The 12,840-nt window shown below is 30.5% G+C and overlaps 1 protein-coding gene across 10 annotated transcripts in view; it reads left to right on the top strand.

The window, feature by feature from the left end:
• Positions 1 to 10,675, top strand: part of LOC148626188 (serine/threonine-protein phosphatase 4 regulatory subunit 4-like) — a 56,059-nt gene extending 45,384 nt beyond the window's left edge. For 3 of the 10 annotated variants that reach the window (XM_088569956.1, XM_088569955.1, XM_088569957.1), the window contains 5 exons: positions 309 to 737; positions 2,363 to 2,423; positions 3,093 to 3,175; positions 6,384 to 6,450; positions 7,414 to 10,675. In XM_088569956.1, coding sequence (XP_088426082.1) covers positions 309 to 737; positions 2,363 to 2,423; positions 3,093 to 3,175; positions 6,384 to 6,450; positions 7,414 to 7,438 — 665 coding nt within the window. In that variant the 3' untranslated portion in view covers positions 7,439 to 10,675. Of the gene's footprint in view, positions 1 to 308; positions 738 to 2,362; positions 2,424 to 3,092; positions 3,176 to 4,421; positions 6,451 to 7,413 lie in introns of all 10 variants that reach the window. The other 7 variants (XM_088569959.1, XM_088569960.1, XM_088569961.1 and 4 more) reach the window with 4 other exon arrangements.
• The last annotated feature ends 2,165 nt before the right edge of the window (positions 10,676 to 12,840 follow it).

Here is a 12,840-nt window from a genome sequence, read left to right as displayed (position 1 = left end):
CTTGTAGATGAAACTCCTTCGAAGTCTTTCAATTGAATTGATGAAACTTTATGTAAAGGATTGATTTTTTACATGCAGATGTGCATAAAGATAATTTTTGTTTTCAGATGCTTGCAAAGGGAGATAATCCAAATTCATTGTGTACTTTTTCTGAGTGCAAGCAAGAAGTATCACTTGCTTGAATCAAACTCATAGGGTAACTAGTTTTTTTTTCTAAATGACAGAACTTTCTGTGTAGTTTAAACATGTTTGAACAGACTTTAATGAATATGTAATAGTGCTTTGTAATATGATTTTTTCATGAAAAGGAGCAAAGGCCACAAAAACTGGAGGTAATGGCTTGTCACTGTCTCCAAAGAAGGCAGCTGGTTCCCCAAAGTTATCACGGTTACCTAGATACAGTTCCAGTCCTGATCTTAATGGAGAACTTGGTAGAACATCACCATCATTGATCAAGAAAAACTTGAATAATAAGCTGATACAGAAGAAAGAGAGTGACCTCAATAACAAGAAATTCAGGAGATATTCACATATAGAACTTGACAATAAAAAGATTGACAGTATAGAACTTGACAAAAAGAAATTAGGGCACAGTAAACCAGGGAACCAGTCAAAACTACCTCATTTCTCATGGAATAAATATGCTAGTGATGGAAGACAGTCACCTCATCCACAGAGAGCTTTCCTTGCCAGTGATGGGAGGTCCTCACCACGACCTGATATAAAGAGACCTATTGGTGAGACCAGGAATGATTGATGTTAAATAGCTTGTCCTGCATGGAATATGATGGCATGATTCTATCCAGACCTCCTTAGCCAGGACATTTACTTGTATCTTGCTATGACATTCTTAATTGGCAGAAAATAATTATGTTTGCTTGTTGCCAATGTGACTTTTTTAAATTGTTTGATGCATGTCATTGGTTTTGATGAGAAATTCTACAATTATTTCTTTACAGTTATTAATCAAGGGATTTTTTAGTTTTGTCTATATTATAGATATTTTTAACAATATTTTCTTATTTCTCAATGTTTTAGCATGCTTATTGAAGCTTGAGTAACTTAGTATAAATATAGGTGGCTTTTTCTTTTATTTGGTTTTTAGCCATTTCATACCCTCTCTTAGGAGCTATGTTGCAATCATGTTGTCGGGCGATCTATTACACTTTTCTTAAAAGATTTCTCAGCTTCTATTTGAAGGAATGCTTGGATATTTTGTTTATTACGTTTTGCATGATGATTGCACTTTTATAAATCAGAAATGGGATTGTACAGTGTCCCCATTTCGTGTTCCTTGCTTATCTATGACAGAAATGGCTGAGTTGGGATATTCTTAGCAAATTTTTTTACATCCAAAAAAACCAAGAAAGATTAAATTCAGATTTTTATGTCCTAATCAGTTATATGTATAAAAGAGTTCTGTGTTACAAAGTTAGTAAATACATATTGATGCTGTGAGCAGTGCTGGAGATAACCTGACAGTCTCCTTGTTATTTTTAGACAATATTATTTTAGATGTTTTAACATTTTTGTTCATATATTGTTATGTTGATGAATTTGCATGGAGTATTGACAAAATATTTCTAATGATTGATAATTTTTTTATGATGTTTAGCATGAAGATAATATACAATTTATGATTTCAATGAAATTTGCTTTCATGATTTATTAACCTGAGAAAATGTACTATTTACTGATTTGTAGACTGATGATTTCATTAATGATAGTTGTAATATTTTAAAGCTTATTTTCCTTTATTGTATCTTTTTATTAAAATAAATCTTTCCCAAAAATTATGGAAACATACAAAACTGAACAAAATAAATGCTTTAAGCATTCACTTAATAAACTTTTTTCAAATATTTGTATGATCTGTGTGCTTAATTTTCTTTTTTCTTTTAATAGAATAGACTCAGAAAAGTGCACAATGAAATTTATAATGACTTGTCTTTGGTTTTATTTTTATATCTATTTCTGGAATGTTTCTAATGTTTGAACAGGTTATGCAAAATAACTTGGTTTGCACAAAAAGAACCAACCAATCAGAAAGCTTATTATAAATCAAATAATTGAATTAAATTATTTGTGTGTAAAGTGTATTTGAATAGATAATTGGAAGCATCATTTAATTTGATGTACCGGTACATTAACACTATAGAAGGTATTGATGAACAAGAGCATGTGCTAGCTGACCAAAGGGGGGTGCACACTATTACACTTGGTGATTTTTTTTCCATTTCATCCAACTTTTTTTTTAAACAAACGAAGGGTGCATGCCCAGAGCGCAAGTTGTAAATCTGCCATTGTACTGTAATAAGGTTGATTTTAACACGTTCATTTATTTACCTGATTTATTTTTCAGCTTCAGGAAGTAAAACAAGTGCTGGGACAAAGTCGAAACCTCCAAGTAGTGCAGGAACGTCGTAAGTTTTCTACTGTAGTATCTTAACCCATGTGTCTGCAGTCTACAGTAGTGTCTATACTCATGTGTCTTCAGTCTGTAGTCTATTCATTTATCTATTTTATTTTTCTTAAGAAGTAATAATATTTATCCACATGGTGATTGGTCTGTTATTAATTTATCTTTTAGTTTTCTTTATGTCTTGATATTGTATTCACTATTTACTTTTTTTCTGACAAGTTTGTTTTTGTTTCCATTTAAATAAAATGTTATATTTTGCTCACTTTTACAGAATTTAAATTCTAATTTTGAAGTAAATAAGCTCTTGCAGTTCACTTACAGGGCTGTTTTGTTTCTATTTGTCATAATTACAACATGAATAAGGCCACTCCAAGTTAATTGTTATGACTTTCATCCAAAGACCTATTGAAAATTTACCTTCAGATAAAGTACTTGTAACAAAAAAATTATGCCAGATTGATAAACATGAAAATTCTCCATGATCTTTACCAGTCAAGGCTTTGGAGTGGCACAGCTGTAATACTTGCATGTTAGACATGGAATGAGAACCTATTTAACTTTGATTGGCCAAACTGAAATTCTTGTAAATCTGAGCCTTTATATAGTTATGGTAAAGGTGTTGTAACCCTTCTTTAGTTGACTTATGCTAGCTTGGGTGTGTGTTTTGTAGTAGAAGGGCTTCTTCAGATGCTGTCAGTACTGTAAGCCAGAGACGAGGCTCTATGAGCAGTGTCAGTAGCACTGGTAGTTCAGGTATGTCCTCAGAAATATTTAAGGCCATTATATAAACACATAAAAATGACAAATGGGCTTAAACTGTTAAGAGTTTGGTATGGTTGGGTATTAAAGTTTATTTAAGGAGGTAGACCTAAGTTACGGGACACAACTCTTACAGATCATTGGAATGTATGTATTCAGCATTTGACATCAATCTCACGTAAGCATCAAAGTAACTCCGACTGATTTCATTCTGTTTCAAACGAAAGCTTGAAAGGCTTTGATGAAATTGAATATGATACAAACATATCACTGATTTCAGGAGTTATTTCCCTTACCTTAGGTCTACCTCCTAAGCTGCTGTTTCACCCTATTTTTATAAGAGAAGTCTAAATATTTTCTTAAAACTCATGACTTATCAACCGAATTTTCTATTATTTAATGAAGGAATTGAGTCTGTACTTTATTTAAAAGTGGGTTTAGTTAATGTGTATTTATGGCTTACAAAGTGGGTGGTAATGTGGTAGATCAAAATACAATTGTACTTAAAATACCATTTACAGCTAGTAATTTAGTACACTTCAGGGAATAGAATTGGTCCTCCATTAATAAGACAATCATCTAATTAACTTCCTAAGGTAATTAACTGGGTTATATGACAAGAGATTTGAAGTTTCTTTCCAACTAAAATTGAAATATTAAATGATGATCTCTATCCAAGAAATTTCATAGGTGGTCATTCAACCAAGGACCAACTCTATTCCTTGAAGTAAACTATATTATACTTTAAACGAAATGAATATTATTAAGTAAATGTTATTCTGTGTAAGAATTGGGCAATGGGTGGCACATCATTTTTCGCAATTTAGTCATTTTTGCCTATATTTTATTCATTTCATCTAGAAAACAACTGAAAAGCTATTCAAATTCATCCTGAAGCATCTGTGACTTAGATTTTTTTTACTGCTTAAAAAAAAAAATTTGGAAAAAGTGCAGGAAAATTTTCCAGCCATTTTTTCATAGTGCATTTCAACTTAACTTGATGAATCTGTATCTTAAGAAGTCAAACTTTTCAAACACTTTGATGGTTATTTCTAGAGGGTATGAAGTATAATACATGGATAATTCAATAAAACCTCTTTTATTCTTCATGTGCCTGATTCTTTGACAGAGAAGTACTTAAATCCAAACCTTACAAAATATGAGGCTGGGTCAGAAAAAAAAAACAATTGTATTATTTGACAATTAAAATTCTAAGCAATGGGTCATATTTTGTTCGTAGGTATACCGTAAGTAGAAACCAGTTCAGTTGAGATGACTTTCTGAATAATAACTGTTTGACATGAACAATTTTGAATTCTAATTTTGCAATTACAAATACATTAACATGCTGTAGTTCGCTTTGAATGCTTGTGATTTGAATTAAATCACAGATCTTTGAAATGAAACATTCTGCTTCATACTATCACTCAGGGGTTCAAATTTGTGGTATTCCATGGTCAGGGACCCCCAATTTCTGACTTACGACCTTTGAAATTTTATCTACTTGAGTCCTTGACATTCAACCTTTTGAATTGACACTTTGTTGGACTATCGATTTTCAAAATGTTTACAATTGATTTGAAACTTGGAAAAAGTTAAAATTATTTGAAAGTAAATTTGAACCCCTGTCGTTGGTGGTACATCACTTTACACGATCATTCCACTTGTTAGAAAGTGTTTTGTTGGGCATACTTGAAAAATAATATGAAAAGCCAGCTTTAGAATGGCCTTTTTACGTGTGCTTTTTTTAGTCAGAATATAAACTCCTGACAACATAAACTTTAATTTGCTTATATTCTGTGATCACAAAAAAGTTCTAAATATTATAGTTTTTGTAAAAAAAAAAAAAAAAAAAAATGACTTAGTTTTTGTACAGTGGTTGAAATAAGAATGATCCTACTAGCAAGCAAATTTGATGATGGGCTAGTCAAAGTCCACTGGGCCACTTAATTTTTTGTTTTTTTTTTTATGTTCACAACATCGTTATTGCAAGTAAACTTTACTCAGGGCCAGTTTACTTTCATCAAAACTTTCTTGCTTGATGAATTGTACATTGGATTGTGATGGGTTTTGTATTGTATTTTGTATCTAAACAATTTGAGCATGGAAAATAGGGGGGGGGTGGCCAATTATAACTAATTTGATGAATCTTTGATTTTAGTAAGTTGATCACAGGATAAAACAAAATATTATAGAAGGCTTTCTTGTTGTATGATTAATTGAACTTTTAAGTGTCAGTCTCTGAAAGAATCAGTGGGTGAAACATGATATGATAAAAAAAAAAACACCATTTTGAAAGTTTAACATGACTATTTGCACCATCAGAATCATTGAAATAAGACAAGATTTTCCATACCACTTTGGTAAATTGAGTTATAATTTCATTGAGATGCACTTACAATGATTATTTCAAGGACAGATAACTCTGTCAAAAAACCTCATTTTTTCTAATATTCTATTGAAAAATTCCTGAGCAAATCCAATGATACAGAGATAAAATAATGGTCTTTTCAAATAAAGAAAGAATCTTTGAGTGAAATTATATGGTCAGATCAGTGGGTTTTTGAAATGCATGTATCTGATTTTTCCCAATTTACCTGATTCTTACAAAAACTTGCACTTAAGTATTAGTGTCCCTGAAAAAGTGAAGTAAAGGGAGATTAGTTATGGTGGTAAAAAAAAAAGCAAATGATATTTTAAAATTGCGACTTACTTTGTTTTAGCATTGTTGTTATATGTTATATTTTACATATGCTGTAATTTGATTACAGATTTTGAGAAGCCTGCCTGCATATACATCTTTTAACCTTAGTTCTTTGGTTTCTTGTATCTAACAATGAAAGTCGGCTTTCTTATTAAAACAGTAAAAACAAGTTAGGTTTTAAATAGATGAAGATATTTATTTTACCACTTTTCTTGCAGGTTGATTCAGTACTGTTGTATTAGTTTTGGAAATGATTGAATTGATAGACATTTGATTCACACTTGGAAGTAGAAAAAAAAACCTGCAATGTTTTATTTTGCTAATTTGTTTATATTAAATTTTTTTGGTGTGACTTCATTGTTAAATTTGTAAAATTGAACTAAAGATTTATTTTTGTTAAGTCTCCATAACCAAACTTTTTAATTAAATTATCCTTTCAATGTATTTTCCAACTGAAATTATTATTTGTCATTAATAAGTTTGTCTTGTTAATTTTAGAGTCAGCAATAGCCAAACCCACAGCAAAAGGAAGTAACGGAATAGTGGCATCTTCAAGTACTAAAACGTAGGTCTTAAGTAGCAGTCCTTGTAAAAGTCAGGCAGTACATGATTCATGCATGTCAAAAACCCACCAAAACTCACATTATTTCTAGTTCAGTAACAGTTTAAGACCACATAACCAATCTTTGTTTGTCATTAAGTTGTTGTACTTTGAGTAAAAAAAAAAATAATAAATACATAGTATATGAAAGTGGGTTTATTTTAGTGGGAGATGAATGCACAGTTTTCTCAAATATACATATCTGAATACAGAAAGGACTGTCTTCATGTAAAATTAAAGCATAAGTAGTCTGAAAAAGCATTGTGTATAAATTTTTATACTGCAATTGCTCTATTTAAAGAACCAAAATGCAATGACAATATATTTAATGATGACACAGTCAGTGATAGTATATAATAATGCTTTGGCTCAGCCGTCTTTCCTACCTTTGCATGAAATACCTTTTTATCATAGAGTCACTATCACGTCACTAGTGGGGAAGAAATTTTATAAACATGTATAAAAAATAAGTTTGATTTAAGGAGTTAGACCTAGGGAAAGGACATAACTCTTGAAATCAGTGATATGTTTGTATCATATTCAATTTTATCAAAGCCTATCAAACTTTCATTTGAAACAGAATGAAGTCAATCCAAGTTACTTTGATGCTTACATGAGATTAATGTAAAATGCAGAATACAAACATTCCAATAAAGTGTTGTGTCCTACCCTAGGTCTACCTCCTTAATAAAATGATTAGAAGTAAAGTATAAAGACAGTGATAGTATAGTGACTTAGATATATGAATTTGGCGCAAATCAGAAAAAATACTCTGCAAAGCCTTGTGTTTTACCACAATTCTAAGCCCCATCAGTATATTGTTTTTATTTCAAATCAATACACTGTCATTCTTTTTTTTTAACAAACACCAATTTCCTAATATGGGTGTAATATTATGATGATAAGCTTTTTTTTTCATTTTAACAGGACAAGAAAGAAGATCTCAAAATAACAAGCTTTCAAATGCTGAGGCTTTAGTGAGGACACTCATGACACTTTCTGTGCAATATATCTTTAAGCAATAACTATTTGTTATATGCTGCTAAACATCTATTTTTTATTTGTAACTGCCTTTCTCAGTTTTTAAGTATTTTTGTTGATTTTTTCCCTGAGCAATATTGCTTTCTGTAGGAGATATCTGATTGGTATTAATCATGAGTTATTCTCTTGTTCCTTTATAATGTGTTCTCTCCCCTACAAGATGTCATGTGTGACTTGCAAACAAAGTTGGTGATGTCGTCGTTGTTTTGGGTCTTTTTTTACAAGGATTTATAGTCATAAGAATATCTTTGCCTCAGATCTGTTTGTATGTGTGTGCAGGTGTGGTTAGAATGTTTGTAGCACACACACACACACACACACCTAAGTGTTTGAAGAAATTTTGTGTAATAGGTGTGTTTCATAACATACCTCAGCCTGAAGGCTTGAACAAGTGTGCACTGCTACATCTAACTCAGGTCCCATAACCACAATCATCTTCTTATAGAATTTCACTGAAAAAATGCTTTAGTCAACATGGAGTATTTTTTTTTTACCTCATTCCTTTTCACACACATTTATGACAATAGTAGTAGATGTGATCAGTTGTAGTGAATATGGTAAATCATGATTAAATGCATTGTCTATGTTCCATTAAAACAGTTTTATATTACAATCATCTGCTATAAGTAATTGAAAAACTAGTTGGTTCATAAAATCTAAAATCATGCAATTGTAGATTCTTGTAATATGAACACTGTGTGTTTATTCTGGAAGCATACTGGTCTTATAATATCCAAAATTATTCATTATACATAAAGTTCAAAAGTTTGTTGCAACTTGTTTTTTAAAAAAAATAGACCAATTAAATAAATAAGAAACATAAAATAATTTGAAGTATATATTTGATGTATGATTATTTGTCTCTTCTAATTTGTATATTGAATAAGTGCTTTACATATATCACTCGTGTATTTTTTTCCTGAGAAAAAGTACATCTATGCAGTTCAACTATTATATAAATATTATAATTACCAAAGGGGTATAATAATTTATGTAGAAATTTTTTGTAGTATATATATATATATATTGGTATTTATATTTAATGTCTATGAAAGATAGTTATACATTCCAGACAATGGCTACAAATGGCACTGAATTAGTGTTGTGGGTGTGTTGTTAAAGAATGATAAGCATTGTTGGTTATTAAGTTAATTGGGTCAATTTTCAATAAATTTGTTTTTTCTCTCAAATCCTTCCACATCCTATGACCTAAATTTTGAACAATTAAATCTCTTGCAATTGATAATTTAGTTTCAGATTGTTATTAAACAATGCTCTGATCACTATATCATGATAATTTAGTTTCAGATTGTTATTGAACAATGCTCTGATCACTATATCATGATAATTTAGTTTCAGATTGTTATTGAACAATGCTCTGATCACTATATCATGATAATTTAGTTTCAGATTGTTATTAAACAATGCTCTGATCACTATATCATGATAAAAAGATCCTTTTACACATTGTACATGTATTCTGTTACCTGTGTTTGGTGGTATCTAGACTTATGTTTTATCAGAGGAAGTGATACAAAACAGATGCAGATGTTTTATTTCTAATAACTAGTTGAATGTACTATTTAGCTTTGAAGGGTCATTTATGAATGAATGGGAACCATTTATTTTATTTTTTTTTCTTTTTCAGGGGGGTGGGGGGTCATCGTTTTAACACTCTAAATGATCATTAATTGAACAGTTCATGAAATAATATGTATCATTTACTCGTTGTAGTCATGTGACCTCTTTTTTATTTCATGAAATGCAAAATCAGGTTATGCAAATATGTTTCTGGTAGTACTTTTTGTGTACCATGAAAAGACAACACCCCCTACACCCTCCTCCCCCCCTTATGTTTTGTGTCATTTTGTCATTTCATTGTCTTTGTTAGTCCGTCCATTCTTGATTTTTGATTAGATACTCTGCAACTTGAAATATGTATAATAGATACCCCACAAACTATATTCCAGTAAATGCTACTTTAAGGAATAAGTAAATTATATTGCATGGTGAAAACCCTTTTGGACTGGACACTGTTCCGGTTAGACAGGTTTTCGGTTTACAAAGGTTCATAAAACATTTAAACTGCTGTGAAGGGACTTTAAAAAGGGATTGATTTAGACAGATTTAAGATTAATTCAGAGTTTGGTTGAGACCAGTTTCAATGTTTTTAAGATCTTCAGTTAAAGCTTTCTTATAAATGCTATTGTTATCCTAGGATAGAATTTATGGTATGCCATTATTGAAAGATTGACGGAGATTTCTTCTTTGGAAGGTATCCTTCCTGGCAGCATTGAGATCAGAGAAAAGGTCAAAAATATATTTTATTTTATTCATTGAAAACGGTCTAAACCAAACCCTGAATAAACTGATGACCTGCCCAAACCAGATTTCTTCTGAAGTCCTTCCCTAAACTAAACGATTCCTTTGAAGATTGGTTAAGACAGATATCCCTATATTTGAATCAGTCACAATGTAGTGTGAATAAACTGATCACAAGTAGCATACATGTATTATCAAGTCCTAAAATTTTCCCAATTTTGGTAACCTATTTATGTTCACCTAAATTTGCTATTCTACCACTAGATATTAATTGAGTTGGTGCTTTTTCTCGGTTTAGCATAAGATGAAAGATTGAATAAAAATATTTTCAGGTGTTCTGGATTGTGTATTTAAGCTTTTTATATTACAATGTACTAGCATAATAAATTGATGGAGTGGTGTTGGAAACGTGTAGGACTTTTACGGTACATTATGAATGTGGTAGCATCAGTGCAGCATTTTTTTCTCTGCGTTTACCAGAATAAATCACTATTTGGGTGCATAATTTTGTTTTCATTCAGTATGACTTCATTATTTTTCTACATGTATTAAGACATCTTTCCCCAAGTTTCATTGATAAAGAGTTCATGGAAACCAGTCTAAATCACACCCCTTTGATTTGGTTTGGACAGATGTCTGGTTTACCAAGGTTCAAAATGTATTAAATTGATTTAAAAGGGGTTTTATAGAATCTGGTTTAGAGGAATGTTTAGATTATTGGGTGTTCAGTTGAGACTGGTTTCACTGTAATGTTGAGAAAATGCTGAGATTTACAGTCTCTGATGATGTAAAAAAATAATTTGTATTTAAAAAAAAAAAAAAACAATCAGTGAACTGATGTTACTGATGAGGTATTGTTGTAAAAGTCATACCTAAAGTAAAAAAAAAGTTTTTTGTTATTTTGGTGAAATTAAGCCCTGTTATGTGGATGTAGAGGCATGATTTTCTAGACAATTAAAAAAAAAATCGCAGTTTAGATATTTAAAATGCATGTAGTGTAGATCCCATTATTTCATTTAACTACTTAACTGCCAATTTTTTTACAAGACCATGCTGGCACTGGTGTTTCTGATTGATATTTTTATTACCAAAGTGAATCTTTAATTGGTGATGAAACATTTAATCAGTAGACATTAATTTCAAACATATTCATCTAAAGTAATTTTGTTGTTTTGTATAATGAAACCTTAGGATATGTAAATTATTGTTAAGATGTAAACTTGTCATTGAAATGAATTAAAAAGATGAATATCAGATATATTTGGTGTTTAAAGAAGGTCTTATAGATCTCCCAATTTTATTGGCTTGAGCAGAATATAAGAATATATGTAGTTTCAGTTTCAGTATCATTCAGTTTTCTGTAACTTAGTTGGATTGTGGTTACTGCTAGGTGTGTTTTCCATTCATCTTACCCATGACATTGCATGGGTTGTCATTCTCAGTATATCCTCACTTGTACAGGAAGTTGATATCAGATAGCCACCAAAAACACAATGTGTGACCCTTTTATGTGAATTCACATAACAAATTTGAAATCAATCTATTCTGTGGGGCTGAGATTTATGAAGAGAAAAATGGCAAAGTCCCACCAAACAGGGAGTTAATATCAGAGAGCAACCAAAATTAATTACAATGTATGTCCCATCTATATAAAGCAACACACACAAAATTTGAAATCAATCCATTCATTCGGATCAATTTCAACAAACTGACAATCTAATTCCAATACATCCCGAAGGGTTATAACTCTGATGATTACATTATGCCTTTGTAGCTGAATACAATCTATAGCTATATCCTCTGAATAATGTCATAAAAGGAAGAAAAGGCAAAAAAAGATAAAGTACATGTAATAATATATTTACACTTTTAATTTACATATGAGATTTTTATGCTTAGATCTTTAAATGGTTGAGATGGAAAAATATAAGTTATGATGAATGTATAGCTTTACTGTACAAAATATATACAAAATGATAACATGCATATAAACAAAAAACATTAACAACTACTGGCTGATTAAGTCCATTTAAAGAAACAAATATATATTTATACTTCCTGAAAATAGACTAAAATAACAATACTTATCTATTTGAACTGTTTTCTGAGAAAAAAAAAAACTTGTGACTTCTGCTTTTTCAAAATACAATTCATTTTATAAATAAGTTCATTTAAAATTTAACAGTAGCATGCATTACTTAACAGTATACTTCCTAAAAAAAACATTGGAAAACAAATATACCATGCATGAAAAAAAAAAGCCTAAGATTCAGTTAAGTAAATCAAGTATATGTACATACAGAAAGCGCAATTATAAGTTTTTAAGTAACAACCTATAAACTATTCAATTGTCTATTAACTTGTGAAGATTTCAACAAAATTTATAGTCAATAACTCCTAACACTATTTTTTTTTGTGCAATCAAGTGGCTTTATATACTTTATTCAAGTAAAGTAATACATAAGCATAATTTTCAGCTACTATATATACTGCCACACTTTACAATAAAAGAAGATTTCAAAGAGGTGTGGTACTTCAGGGGAAATCTAAGATTGAGCAGCATGACTTGGACTGTACTGAAAAACTTCATATTTTATTGTCATAAATCTGAATTAATTTCTTTGATCAATATTTGTGTTATTATCTAGAATCACAGAGAGTATAAGAATTGTCCAAACTCAAACCACAAATGGGTTGTGATGAAAAAGAAATTAGATCTGTAATTTATACACATAGTAACAAACAACTACACACATTTGATCAGTCTCACTAAGGATCAAATCAAGGGGACAAATGTTCAATGCAGCACATCTGAAATGACAGATCAGATTAGGCTAAAAATTGAAATAAAAATGTAAGCTGTAGTACTTTCTGTGAGTAATGCAAAATTCCATAACTAAAAGAAATGAGACAAGTATTTCGATAGAAGAAAATGGAATTTCCGAAGACACATTTAACACGGTACACACTGTAGAAACACAGTTTTTATAT

This window comes from Perna viridis, chromosome 2 (assembly GCF_037379345.1).
Source record: "Perna viridis isolate PV_CMFRI_1.1 ecotype Kerala chromosome 2, ASM3737934v1, whole genome shotgun sequence".
NCBI classification, from domain to species: domain Eukaryota; kingdom Metazoa; phylum Mollusca; class Bivalvia; order Mytilida; family Mytilidae; genus Perna; species Perna viridis.
This window is presented reverse-complemented; position numbering and strand designations above follow the sequence as displayed.